We start from the raw sequence: 14239 nt of genomic DNA, 5'->3' as shown, positions 1-14239 counted from the left end.
TAATTATTAACGCCATGAAAAACAGGGTTTCAGTCATAACGTTCTCCTGGATCTTCACGACAACTTGTCTTTATTCTGCCCATAAAGCTGCTGCATGCGTCCCCTCTTTGTACATGTTGAGGAGTTAAAACACTTCAAACTCACAGACAAAAGTCACCCGTTAAAAAACATATAATCAAACAGTCCTTTAATCATTTGATTAAATCAAAACATCCATTTGCCTTTCAGTTCACAAACTTGATCCAATTGTACAAATTAGGGCCGCTTCACTTCTCTGAATGGACACACACACACACACACACACACACACACACACACACACACACACACACACACACACACACACACACACACACACACACACACACACACACGATGGGGGAAAATGTAAAAAGACAAAGTGACACAGATGTTTGATTCACGCCGTTAAGTGATGGCGGTGTCATCGGGGAGTTCTCGCTAGAAACATGAGCGTGGTGTTAAACATCTGCTGTTCGCTGGGAAATTGGGGAAATTCCACGACTCTGTTCTCGAGGGAGTCCTTGTAATACTTTGGAAAGTTCTACATCGGAGGTGGTTCGACTAAACATGATGAAATGTACTTGTTATTCGATTGGTCGGTTGATTCAGTACACCCCAGGGGAAAGCAGAGTTATGAGACAAACTTCTGTGCTTTTTAGCAAGTTTCTTTTTCTCTGCATCCGACTTCAGCGTTCAGTTTCATAATTAAAGTGCGACCCTTAATGGCAGAATTCCAAAAATATCCATACATTTCCTGGCCCCGTTTGCAAAGCGATGACGACACTAGTTTTCCAGACCCAGCTGGGGGGGTTTGTCATGTGCACACATCCCGCAGACGTATCTGGATTTGATAAATGTGAATAAATTAAGAGGCGTAAACTGATGAAAACATCGTAGCTTACAGCAAAACAATGCATTTACATTTGTGGGCAAACCTTCTGACCTTTAAGAATTAAGTTACTTCAACCCTCGTCTGCTCCTGTTCGACGCGTCTAAGCTTATAGTTCCATCCCGCAGGACCCCCCCGGGCTCTGCAGTCACAGCAAAGACCTTATCGTTACAGAACAACAAAAACCTTAGAGATACATTTCAATAAATTAGGTGCAGTGCTAATGTGTTCAGATAATTCATACCCTCCACGCCAAACACCTTCACGAGTCCTGTGGCGGGGGCAGCTGAAACTAAACATGTCATTTAGACACGGCTGCTGAATCAAGTAAAGACAACCGTTCACCTGAAGGTGACAAGTGTTCACCTGGAGGTGACAAGTGTTCACCTGGAGGTGACAAGTGTTCACCTGAAGGTAACAAGTGTTCACCTGAAGGTTCACCTGAAGGTGACAAGTGTTCACCTGAAGGTGACAAGTGTTCACCTGAAGGTTCACCTGAAGGTGACAAGTGTTCACCTGAAGGTGACAAGTGTTCACCTGGAGGTGACAAGTGTTCACCTGAAGGTAACAAGTGTTCACCTGGAGGTGACAAGTGTTCACCTGAAGGTTCACCTGAAGGTGACAAGTGTTCACCTGAAGGTGACAAGTGTTCACCTGAAGGTGACAAGTGTTCACCTGAAGGTAACAAGTGTTCACCTGGAGGTGTAGGAAAGGTGCGACAGTCTAGACACAAGGACGCTGCGTGTCCTCTTCATGACACCTTTACCTTCGCTCACTGTAATCATGCTAGCTAAAAAAAGACAGTTCAAGTTTTTCTTTGCAGCACACTGCGTGAACATTTACCAGATCCTTTTGGACAGTGGATTTCCTAAACTTAAACTATATATTAATACAGAAGATCATCTTTAATCTTTAATATCCTTCATCCCACTGCTAGGCTCCCTTATAAGAAAACACTGAACATGAACACGGTCTGTGCTTCACACGTGGGCTGCCATGTTTGGGATCAGTTGGAGGGATCTGACCAGTGAACAGGGTCTTGGGACAGGTAGGGGGGGGGGGGGTCAGACTATCCTGATGTTGTGAAGCAAGAACCCTTATGAGTTTGGTAATACACTTGTTTTATAAATAATATGCTGTTTGGCTGCTTTGTTTGTGGTAATAAATGAACCATAGTATCATAGTAGAATAAAAAACTAAATAACTGATGGTACGAGTAAAAAACGCTCCATAATGTAAGTAGTTTTATGAAAGATGTGCGTTTCTTCTGATATGTTCCCACTGAAGTCAAGTCTATTTGTATAGCCCTTAATTGCCGTTTCAAAGGGCTGTAAAGATCCACGTTACAGAACAAACAAGGGTGAGGCTCATAAAGTGGAACATGGTCGGTGATGTGCCCGTCTCCTTGTGTCCACACTAAACGCAGATGAAAAATTCACAGCATTGAAATTGTTTCCAAACAGCAATAAAAAACGATCCTTCCAGCAAAATGCTGAACATAACATTAAACTTTAAGAACAAAATAAAAAGGCCCTTTTCTATCCCAGAGAACACATTGTGGACGTGGTTACATTCAGGTGCGTGTTGCCTGACCTTTAACCTGTTTCTGGCTCCACTTGCGTCTGCCTTTACATTTACTATCCATAACACACTAAACCTGCCTCCCGTCCGTTATAAGCCTACTCTGGGCTGCACTCAGATTGTATGAAATGCTATATTCCTTGTGACTTCATCTGAACATCAACATTTCATGAGGTCAGAGAGGGGCTAATTCAAAGTCAGCCTGGAGCTCATCTGTGTCACATGAACAGCTGCCTCGCGTTTAACCATACTGATCCCTATCAAGCTAGTCAGCGGCCTTCTTGCAGTTTTCTTTGGCCAGTCTCAGTCTGGACAGGATGTGTTTCTTAGGGAACTTTAAAGTGGTACACCCAAACTGGCTAACCCCTCCAGTGTCTCCAGGGAGTTTCTCACGTCTCTGGACCCAGCTGCGCCAGCCGGGCTTCCAACAGTACACACTGTCATAAAACCGTGAGCCGTTTTCCCCACCCAGCACATAAATCCTGCGTTTCCACCTGGCCACACCCCCAGCCGCAATCCGCCTCGGCAGCCCCGGAAATACAACAGGGCTTGGGGCACGGTCGCTTCCACCACCTGCACCACCCCGCTGCTCCGCACTGACCATCACCCCTCCCCCAGTCACCTCCCTGTCTACTCCAGACCCCCTGCCCTCTCTGAAAAACAGCACACGCCCAGTGGCGTCTAAAGTCTCCAGATTGGTGTAATTTCCATCCAGGAACTTGGTGGTATCCCTCATGTATCCTCCAATGGCACACACTCCTCCTCGCACCGCTACTCCTCCAGCGAGGCATGTGGCGCCGGAGTCGAGAGCCACACGTGTCCAGCAGTCCGTTAGGGTGTGATAAATAAGCACCCCCGAGTGGACCACAGCCCGGTTCTGTTCGAGCGTGGTTCCACCCAGAAGGTAAAGCCGTCCACGTAACGCTGCGCAGGCAAAGGCGCGCAGAGGGAGCGGTAACCGAGGCCCCGGAGCCCACTGAAGCGTAGTCAGCTCCAGAGTCTCGCTGGAGTCCAGCAGAGCTGAGCGGTTACTACCACCCAAGGCATAGATTGACTCTCCACAGCCCAGCAGGCCTAGCATGGCCCTCGGCTGGACCATGGAAGGCCGCTCTATCCAGCGGTCCAACACTGCATCATATTCATGCACTGCTGCAGACACAGAGCCTGTCCGCAGGATCCCACCCGCTACAAACAGCCGGTCACCTACAGCCGTGCAGCCGGGACTCACAAGTGAACCCAGCGCTGCTAACTTCTCCCATTTTCCTGTCCGAGGATCAAAGCAGTCCACTGTGAAGTCTCTTGCAGCTAAATTCTCATCTTCCCGAGGTGTCAGGTCCACACAGACAATCTTCTTCTCAAACATGCCCTCCCGTGGTCTTAGAGGCCCCCCGAGGCCCTCCCCGGCTGCGGCGGGACCCAATTCCTGGCATAGTCTTCTACTCTCTTCCTGGGACAGCAGCCCCGGCCGCAGATGGTGGAGAAGAGCCGGCATGTGGGCATAACGATCTAAGGGTTGGTGCTCGGCCCAACGGCGTGCCGCGTCGTAAACTTCTGCTTCGGAGTCCACCCCCAGGCGGTCAGAACTCAGGAGGCTGCCTAATGTGCCGTGGTCAAGCAGGAGGAAGTCTTTCTGCCGGGCCACCCGGGGGAAGTGCTGGGCTACCAGCCGCAGGGAGGCCCGCAGCAGCAGCTGGTCATGGTGAGAGCGAGCCAGAGAGTACATCCCCAGGCAGTTATCCACTGAGAGGTGCTCAAACAGAAACCTGAGAGATAACAGAGAAACAACACAAATGGAGATAAAGATGGAGAGGTAAAAGAGAAGAGAGGAAATGAGACAAGAGGGTTTAAAATCCAGAAGACAAAAGCCGGTGTGTTAAAGCTAATGTCAAAGTATAGATATAGCATCCTGAATAGTGGCTGTACACTTGATTACACTTGGCAGATTTACCTGGAGCACAGGTCTTGAAGGGGCATGACCTGAAGGCGGTTGGCAGCCACAAACAGATCTTCAGCTGTGTCCAGAGAGAGCCCCGCCTCACCAGTGTACACAAACTGGATCACGGTCTCCATGACAGACGGCGTCACTTCCTCCAGCCGGATCTCAGTGAGGCGGGACTCGACCAGAGGGCTGGTGAACATGGCCCGAAAGTACGGACTGACGGCTGCTAAGAGGACTCTGAGGGCAGAGAAGGAGGAAGATAAGAGTTTCATATCACATGCAGAAGACTTCACAGTATTTAGTGTGTGTACTCACAAGAAGTAGCTTACTGTTAAACCAATGTGCAGGATATCAACAGAGACAGCGTGTGTAATAGCAACTTCATCAGAAGTTTCATACGGCTTCTGTTATAACAGGTAGTGAAACGATTATTAAATTAATCAATCAATTTGATATTTGATAAATGATTTCATTCATTTATCCAGTTAAAATATCAAATATTAGGCGGTTCTAGTTTGAGGTTTTCCTAATGTCCTATGCTTGTAAATGGAATAGTGGTGGCTAGAAATTAGTAAAATATTGATTAATAAAAGAAAATCATGATCAACTAATTGAATGAGCTGCAGCCCTGGCTGAAATGAATGGGTTTTCTTCGTAGGATATAGCAGTCATACCTGTGACACATGAACTTCTTTCCCTCAACAAGTAGCGTAACATCACACAGCTGCTGAGCGTCTAGGAGCTGCTTCAACCCTAAAAACACAGCAGAAACAGTCGGGAGAAGAGAGAGGAGGGCGAGAACAGGAGGAAGAATCAGGACAAAGCAGAAGGTGCAGGACTAGAGAGAGTAAAGGTTGTAAAGACGGGTGAAACTTAATGATTCATTCCCAACAACACCCTCCACACTCAGGTGTGTGCCTCACCATGTGTGATGTAGTCTCCCAGAGGTGTGGTGCTGTCATCGGGGAAGTCCTCCTCCTCCGAGTCGCTGTCCGACAGTGGTTCTCCTCCTCCCCCGTCCCCATCCTGCCACGGCTGGGGACGCCAGGTGACTGTGCCCCCCCGGACAGCATTCATCTGTATACACAAACATTAGGAGTTATTGACAGGACAGGTTTTACACTTTAACCTTTATGATTGCAATGCCTATCTGTAAGCATAGCCCCTACCTCTGTATAAATAAACTCAAGGCAAAGTTCATGATGCAGGTTCATTTTAAGTATGCTACAGATTCACCCCCCCTGTCTCATGTTTACATTTTCATTCAACCAGAAGGATATAAGACATACTATAATAGATAACAACCACAAAGCTGCTGTGATCTGTTTACCAGGTAACATACAATTACAATACCTTTGCTCTTCTTCTCGTTTCCACCGTGAAGGTTGGTTGGGTCTCACTTTCAACTGGAATTTGCGAAAGCAGTTGGGGGGGGGGCAGGCTAGCTGTAACTATACCCGGTTATTTTCCCACAAGCTCCGAGAGTTCCCTTGCTCTCATCGGGGTGTCTTGGTCCTTTCGGGCTCAGCTGTAAAGGCTCATCCCGGCGGCCTGTGAAGAAGACGCTCCTCGGTGCTCACCCAGCAGCCCGGTGCAACAGCATCACTAACGGTTACTAACTGACGGACCAACACTAGCTTACAAAGGAACAATTCTCCCGCTGTGCGAACGCTTCTCGTCGTAACAACATGTCAGTCCACCATGGTATTATGCTCACACGTCCATCCCGGTGGTGAGGCAGTATAAATGTAAATATAGTGTAGTTTTTAGAGCCTACAGAGCAGAAAATTACGACTGAGTTCAGGATCAGTCGGCCGCACTTGTCAGCGTCCGAACCGGATTACCGCAACGTATAAACTTCCGCTCATTTGATTGGCTGACCTTTGGCTCGTGACGATTTCTTGGATGTGAACTAAAACATTTAAATTTAAATATATTCTCCTTTATTTTTTAACATAATGTGACAACCATTGCGTAAAACAGGAGCTATATTAAAAAAAAAAGCATTTGTTATTATTATTTGGATTCCGTTTCCGAAATACTAATTTCCGCATTCGTGCTGCATTCAAGGCACATACGACCGTTTTACAGCCGTCAATAGTGTTCCATGGTTACATGAGCAGCTAAAAATGACACGTTTGAATTGGTCATCATTATCATTATTATTGTTGTTATTATCACATATTGTGCTTTCATTTAAGTGATAATGTTGTATTCAAACGCGTAACTTGTGTAGTAAAGTGGCGAAAGGCTGACCGGAAGTTGACACAAAGTATAGTTGTGATTATTCCAACACCCGTGAATGCAGCATTTACTACAAGATAATCATGGCGACCTCCATCGGCATGGTTGCAAGAGTTGGAGGCGCTGCTCTAACTGTGTTAAAGCCGGTAGCCAGACAATATTCAAGGCAGAGGATAAGTGTGATCATCAGGCATCGATGTTCACACGGAGCACAGAGCAGTTTGTACGAGCATGTCTTTAAAGGTTACAGCGACGTGCCCGAGCTCGATATGAGAGCAGTGTGTGAGCACACCGACAAAGTCATAGCAAATGTAGAGAGCAGGAAGGGTGACCTGCAAGGGGACGATGTCAGGAAAATTGTAAGTGTTTGTTTAGCTGCTAATTCTGTCCTGTTTGTGGCATTAAAGCCGTGACAACTTTATCTTCTCTCAAATATACGTTTCTGGGGTTGACAGATGGCTGCGTGGTTGCTTATAAGCTGTAATTATATGTAAATATGGCATGCAACTCCCATATTCACATTCTGTATTGTGCAAATAAACAGGAATTTAAAATCAGACTAACATTTTATTGATCCACGATGTTGACACAGATCATTTGACTTGTTGTCAGTAGCTCTCAATATACTTATATACTCTATATACTCAGTATATTAAATCAAATGTATAGGAAGGAAGATTTAATCCTTTATTTAAACAGGTAGCCTCATTGAGATCAGCTGTGTACGAAATAATAAACATACAGTTTAAGTATAGCCGAACGGACAGATAATTCACAGACACATTATACATTTTCACAGTTACAAAAAGCATGTGCAAGTGGGATTGAAAATGCATAAGTACAACCATTTAAAATGTTCAAATGAGATAAGAGCATGTCAGTAACCTTATAAATAAACAACACGCATAATAAACATACAGCTAGACAAAGATGCAAAAGCATAATAATCAATCCAACACAATAGCTATTATAAGCATCAAAGCATTGCCTTGAAATGTGGGAACATTTAATTTAAGGGAAACTTTGTTCCACATTTAAATCGCCTGTCTGTGTCCACATCGTAGGTATGTGTGTGGCAGGAGCTCCAGGCAGTGAGGACGGAAATCTCTGGGCTGGAGGAGCAGAAGATTCTCATCGGTAGAACAGTCAGAGCACTACTGGTCAGTTTTTTGATTGTTTTGAACGTATGTATTGCGATTTAATTTTCACTTAAAGCGACTACAAGGATCTTACATTGTGTGTTGGCGCCCCCTGTGGACAGAAGCAGTAGTGATTCAATGAGCACCACCGCTTCCTGTCGTAAAGATCTTTCGAGTGCATTTGTTGTGGAAGCGAGTAAACGAGGCAACTTAAACACAGCTGTTTGCAGGAACCCTAACATTAAGTTCATATATCTATTTTTGATTTTGTAAGATTAAAACTTGTAAGATGACAATGTTTCAGCCACCAACGTAAATTCATATATAGATGTAAAACCATCCATCCATCGTCTACCACTTATCCGGGGTCGGGTCGCGGGGGCAGCAGCTCCAGTAAGGAACCCCAATCTTCCCTTCTCCGGGCCACATCCTCCAGCTCCGACTGGGGGATCCCGAGGCGTTCCCAGTGAGGAGATATAATCTCTCCACCGAGTCCTGGGTCTTCCCCGGGGTCTCCTCCCAGCTGGACATGCCTGGAACACCTCCTCGGGAGGCGCCCAGGTGGCTCCTTACTAGATGAACCACCTCAACTGGCTCCTTTCAACGTAAAGGAGCAGCGGCTCTCTCCGAGTCTCTCACGGATGGCCTGAGCTTCTCACCCTCTCTCTAAGGGAGACGCCACCCCGTCCTGAGAAAAACACATTTCGGTCCTTGTGCCCATGATCTCGTTCTTTCGATCATGACCATAGGTGAGTGGGAGGAACGAAGAGCGCGAGAGGAGACGAGATGGGAAGAGAGAGAAGAAGTAGAGGAGAGAGAGAGAGAGAGGAGAGTGTAGAGAGAGATGAGGAGAGGAGAGAGAGAAGTGAGGAGAGAGATGAGGAGGAGAGAGAGGAGAGGAGAGAGAGGAGAGTAGAGGAGAGGAGAGAGAACGGATAGAGAGAGAGAAGAGGTAGAGGAGAAAGAGAGAGATATGACATGAGAGAGAGATAGGGAGGGAGGATAGAGAGAGATAGAGAGAGAGAGATAGAATGACTAAGATAGTATTAGAGTATATAGTATATAGGGATATTATATGGTATTATATGATATAGATGTTTATATAGATATATTATATATATATTATATTATATATATATATATATAATATTATATATATTTATATATATATATATATATAATATTTTTTATATATATATATATATATATTATATTATATTATTTTTTATCTGCGGCAAATTGTTTTCTTGTTTTCTTTGCTGATCCTGCACAAGTATCAGATATCATAACAAATTATAACGTAAGAAATGAAGTTTTCTAAAGAGAAATCTCTTTTAACTGGCTCCTCGCTGGGATCATGTAAACATAGGTTCTCTCTGGTCTGTGTGCCGTAAATCGTTAAGTTTGATTACACGGGGAATCAGACCAGAAGACATAAATATTATTTAGAAACAACATCCGTATTAAATTAAGTTATTTTTGTGTCGTCGTAAGAATATAAAACTGTATTTGTGACATAAATCGTTTTTTCCTCACAGGCCAAGAAAGACAAGAAAGCCCTTGTCAATGTAAGTTTGGCACTTTAAACTCTTTTAATACCTTTGTTGTTGAATCAGACGACCTTTGGGCTTCGTTACTTCCCTTGTTGTTTATCACACAGGTTCCAGAGTACAGCCAGGCTCTGCAGACGGGCCGAGACGTCCGCAACAGACTGAATCAACTGTACCCCAAAGAGACGGAGCTGCTTCAGGAACACTACGGACGAGCGCTCAGACTGCCCAACACCACACACCCTGATGTGGTGAGGACACACACACACACACACCCACACACACATTTTATCCAGAACATTTGGGGAGAGATTCACTGTGAAGTGTCGGTTGACACCCTAAAGTTCCTCTCTTCCTGTTTCAGCCTGTTGGAGACGAGAGCCAGGCGCGGGTGGTGGAGCTGGTTGGACAGAAACCAGGTGACTGATCAGAAGAGTCGTATCAATAATCATCTAAAGTGCTTTAACCTTCTTCAAACAAACACAAATAACCTGCTCTCTCTCTGCTGTAGAGTTTGACTTCAAGCCCAGAGGCCATTTAGAGCTGGGGGAGGAGTTGGGTCTCGTCAGGCAGAGGTGACTGATCGTCTAACTTGATGTTCCACTTGCTGTTTTATTATATAACCTTCTGAACTTTGGGTTCAAACGGTTTCACTAAAAGTGAAGAAGAGAGGTGTGTTGGTCTGCAGGTCGAGTGTGAGGACTGATGAGTATGAATAACATTACGTTTGATCATTTGTCTCATATTAAAGGGACAGTGGTTGTATGAGGTACTTAACAGCAGGAAGATTAAACATGTATTATCGTAAGTATAGCTGATCATGGTCTTTGCTGCTGCTGCTGCCCCGTCCACAGCAGTACGTCGCCTAACTTAAAGCCGTTACTTCTGCCTGTTTCTGCAAACTGGGAGCGAGCCGACTGTATCTACGGGAGGGAAACACTGAAATGGAAGCTCATGCAAACCCACTCAATCTGCAGCGTCCCTTTTGAGTTCATGGGGATCATTATGCTTTGTTCCTCGGTCCTCTCCTGCAGACATCTAGCTCATATCTCAGGCCACAGGTCCTACTATCTGAGGGGAGCAGGGGCCCGACTTCAGACCGCACTGCAGAACTTTGCACTGGACACACTGCAGCGACGGGTAAACGCGTGTTTGGAATTATTACACATGAAGTCTGCAAAGTGAATGTTGCTGTTCTGTTGAGCTTTCCTTCTGACTCCTGCAGGGCTTTATCCCCATGGTTGTGCCGGACATGCTGAAGGGGGCAGTGTTTGTGAGTAGCACAGCTCTTTCTAACATTCCTCATTTTGCAAAGGTGTTGTCACAATAACACATTTGAGATTTTAATGCACATAAAGTACATTTATAATAAAGTATATTCTGCTTGCAGACAAACACAAAAGTCCAAAGCTTTAAGCCATACAATATCATTTTCATAATTGTGTTTTGTCCACCTCCAGGAGGGTTGTGGGATGCAGCCCAAGTCCTACAGCTCTCAGGTGTACTCACTGGACCAGGCTCGTTTCCCAGACCTCAGCCTGGCTGGGACCGGAGAGGTCGGGGTGGCAGGTGAAACTTCACTAATGTTAATGTGTTGCAATCACAGGGAGGTTTACACACACACACACACACACACACACACACACACACACACACACACACACACACACACACACACACACACACACACACACACACACACACACACACACACACACACACACACACACACACACACACACACACACACACACGCACACACACACACGCACACACACACACACACGTCCTGTAACATGATACTGTGGCAGGACTTTTGGTCCAGGCGTGCATGAAGTCTGGGCACGACTGTGTGTCTCGTGCAGCCTCATGGGGGGCCATTACAGCTATAACCATAGATCCATAACCAAATATACATTTGTTAATTAGAATGTATCCTCTTCTGCTTTGAACGCTGGTATGATGTGAGCTATTTACAACACTAAGAAAGGAAGCCACCCGTCTGTGTGGAATACATGTTAATGATTTTATTGAAGATTGAATATGTGCACACAGTTTGGGGCAGAGGTTGTGAAGAGTTCACCAGGTTATAGTTTCCTTATGTGTGTTATGTATTGGATCGTATGGAGTTGTCAGTCCAGAGCAAACACATTTCTGTCTGGGACTGAAAGAGTTAAAGATTGAGACGAACAGGCGACCGGCCTCTGGACCTGGAAGCGAGAACAGTGATTAGAACAAGTGATGACGTTTGACTCAGCCAGAAGCATCTACTCTACATGTACGAGCATTAAGCGGTCGTGTGATGCGTTTCTCGTCTCCAGGCTTCTTCATGGATCATGCGGTGAACTGGAAGGACCTGCCTGTCCGGTGAGCAGCAGCACCCCTCACTCCTAGATAATGTTCTATCAGAGTAACTCTAGCTGACGTGATCTGTCATCTCTCGCCGCAGGACGGCGTGCAGCAGCACCTGCTACAGAGCAGAGACGGACACCGGCAGAGAGACGTGGGGGCTCTACAGGGTCCATCACTTCAACAAGGTAGCAACGACATTTAGTACAGACACAGGAAGGCTTTCATGAAGATCTTTAGACAGGAATCTGCTGACGTGTAAATAAACGTTCCTTCTTGCCTGTAGTGTGTGTGTTGTGTCGGAGATGTTCCAGACTTCATGACCTGCTTACTCAAGATACTCCACAGACCTTGTTGTGAGCAGTTTCATGTAGGATCTATTTTCTCTCCTGGATCACCGTGCAAAGAGAGGCGTGCATCTACTCATGGATGAGAGGCTCTCTGGAGGTAGCTACAGCTCGGCTGCGGCGGACGCCATAAGTGTCTGTGACGAGCCTCTCGTCCAGGAGTAGATGCAAACTTCCTTCTGCGTGCTGATGTGGGGAAAGGAAAGAAAATAGTTCCTACATGAAACTGCTCACAGCTGTGTGTGTGCGCGTGTGTGTGTGTGTGTGTGTGTGTGTGTGTGCAGGTAGAGATGTTTGGAGTGACAGCAGACGAGACCGGAGAAGAGAGCTCGCAGCTGCTGGAGGAGTTTATCTCTCTGCAGAAAGAGATCTTCTCTGCACTGGAGCTACACTACAGGTTAACACACACACACACACACACACACACACACACACACACACACACACACACACACCTACCTACCTACCTCCTGGCCCCGTTCTTTCATCCATTACATTTTACATGACATTTAGAACATGTGAGTTCTGGCTCTATTTTTAGCTCCAAGTTGTATTTGCGTGCTTCTTCTCAGAGTGCTGGACATGCCGACGCAGGAACTGGGTCCTCCAGCACACAGGAAGTATGACATCGAGGCGTGGATGCCTGGGAGGGACAGCTTTGGAGAGGTCAGTCCATCTTATATCGACACCTGCTGATGACTCGTGTCACAATGTATGCTGCAGGTGTGAATGGACACACAGTCATCAGTCCCGTCTCTCTCATCCTGTAAACCTCTGAATTAAAGTCACTTAAAGAAAAACACAGAAATGGTTCCTTACATTTCTCTGTACATCTTATCTTTAACAACCTCAATGTTCTTGGTTGAAGTATATATTTATTTATCTCCTGCTTTAACGATGTTGAGCAGAATCTGCAGCATGCACGCCCTCGACGGTGTAAAGAGTTAAATGTAGACGTAAGGGGGTAAATGTTGAACATTTGGACTCTTTGGCTACAAAATGCTGCACAAGCAGTTGAGAGAAACATCGTGCGGGCATGTTTTTAAATGTATGAAAGAGAGACAATAACTGTTTATTCAAAAATAAGATGGTTATGTGTTATGAAAGTCTAATGGGGGAAGAAGGAGTTAAACTGCGTGTTGTTTCTATATCCTTTGAGCTCCACAGAGACAGTCATCTGTATTTTCCTGCTGATTCTGATTTCAGTTCTTCTCTGTCAGATTTCCAGTGGGTCCAACTGCACAGACTACCAGAGCAGACGCCTCAACATGGTGTATGAGCGGGAGGACGGCAGCCTGCAGTACGCCCACACAGTGAGGCTGCACTGCTGTATATTCCTGTGCGTTTAGCTTGCAGCAGTATACCGTCTCACCGTCTCACCATCTTTTTGTGTTTTTCTCTAGGTGAACGCTACAGCGTGTGCAATCCCCCGAACCATCATCGCTATCCTGGAGACTCACCAGACTAAAGTAAGACCCCGACAGAAGAGCACACGTCACACACGAGGGCTCCCAAAATGAACCATAACAGGCATAAAACAAAACGCGTGCAAACAAAAGGTTACCTTGTCCACCTTCTATGTTCTGTCATGAGCTTAGTTCACTCGATACACATGAAGTGTATGAGACGAAACACTTCTGCACTTTGTGTTCAGTTATTTTAGACAAAAAGCGAAATAATTATCATTTAACAAATGTTTTTTATTTAATTATGTGACACTGTAAATGCACACATTTAAATTCATTACTGTGTGTGATGTAATTCACTTTACATCCTCCATAGCAATGGGCTTTAACTAACGAATTTTCCACCCAATTGTTGGAAACCCAGTGAATAACCCCCCCCCCCTTTCTCTCCATCTCCCCAGGAAGGAACAGTGCGTGTCCCCCGAGCCCTGCAGCCGTATTTGGGCCTAGAAGAGATCGAGACGCCGAAGTATACTCCACTGAAATACATCGGACCCAACCAGCACAGTCGACCACCCAGACCTGCTCCCAAGACCCGATGACGCAAACAAAAGCTCCTGAGGGGAGGGGGGGGGGGACGCTTCACACGCAACATCCAGTCAGAACGCAGATGTTTGATATGCATAAGGATGTTTCACACAGCGGATGTTGTTAATGCTCTTCGTTAATGTAAATATATTTGTCTTGTCAATAAAGATAAGAGTTTACTTTCTG

The 14239-nt window shown here is 45.7% G+C and overlaps 3 protein-coding genes across 4 annotated transcripts in view; 1 reads left to right on the top strand and 2 right to left on the bottom strand.

The window, feature by feature from the left end:
• The window catches only part of slc5a2 (solute carrier family 5 member 2), an 8501-nt gene extending 7033 nt beyond the window's left edge, over window positions 1–1468 (bottom strand). The window contains exons 1-2 of one of the 2 annotated variants that reach the window (XM_029446479.1): window positions 965–1468; window positions 1–862 (exon numbers count right to left, since the gene is read on the bottom strand). The exon at window positions 1–862 is cut by the window's left edge and continues 250 nt beyond it. The gene's annotated coding sequence lies outside the window, so the exon portion shown is untranslated. The other variant, XM_029446478.1, reaches the window with a different exon arrangement.
• A 54-nt stretch (window positions 1469–1522) lies between these two features.
• Window positions 1523–6263, bottom strand: LOC115017785 (kelch-like protein 8). The gene is made up of 5 exons (XM_029446480.1): window positions 5784–6263; window positions 5354–5507; window positions 5105–5183; window positions 4440–4667; window positions 1523–4254 (listed from the first exon to the last, which is right to left on the bottom strand). Exons 2-5 carry the CDS (start codon window positions 5505–5507, stop codon window positions 2757–2759), a joined length of 1959 nt encoding a protein of 652 aa, XP_029302340.1. The 5' UTR covers window positions 5784–6263; the 3' UTR covers window positions 1523–2756.
• Window positions 6264–6743: 480 nt separating this feature from the next.
• Window positions 6744–14237, top strand: LOC115017786 (serine--tRNA ligase, mitochondrial-like). Its single transcript, XM_029446481.1, has 16 exons — window positions 6744–7033; window positions 7739–7834; window positions 9352–9381; window positions 9474–9614; window positions 9728–9782; window positions 9875–9938; window positions 10398–10503; window positions 10589–10636; window positions 10824–10932; window positions 11685–11730; window positions 11813–11900; window positions 12344–12456; window positions 12632–12725; window positions 13280–13372; window positions 13463–13528; window positions 13927–14237. Exons 1-16 carry the CDS (start codon window positions 6758–6760, stop codon window positions 14065–14067), a joined length of 1566 nt encoding a protein of 521 aa, XP_029302341.1. The 5' UTR covers window positions 6744–6757; the 3' UTR covers window positions 14068–14237.
• The last annotated feature ends 2 nt before the right edge of the window (window positions 14238–14239 follow it).

Source organism: Cottoperca gobio, chromosome 13 (assembly GCF_900634415.1).
Source record: "Cottoperca gobio chromosome 13, fCotGob3.1, whole genome shotgun sequence".
NCBI classification, from domain to species: Eukaryota; Metazoa; Chordata; class Actinopteri; order Perciformes; family Bovichtidae; genus Cottoperca; species Cottoperca gobio.
The sequence above is the reverse complement of the archived record's forward strand: the minus strand, read 5'-3'. Positions and strand labels throughout refer to the sequence as shown.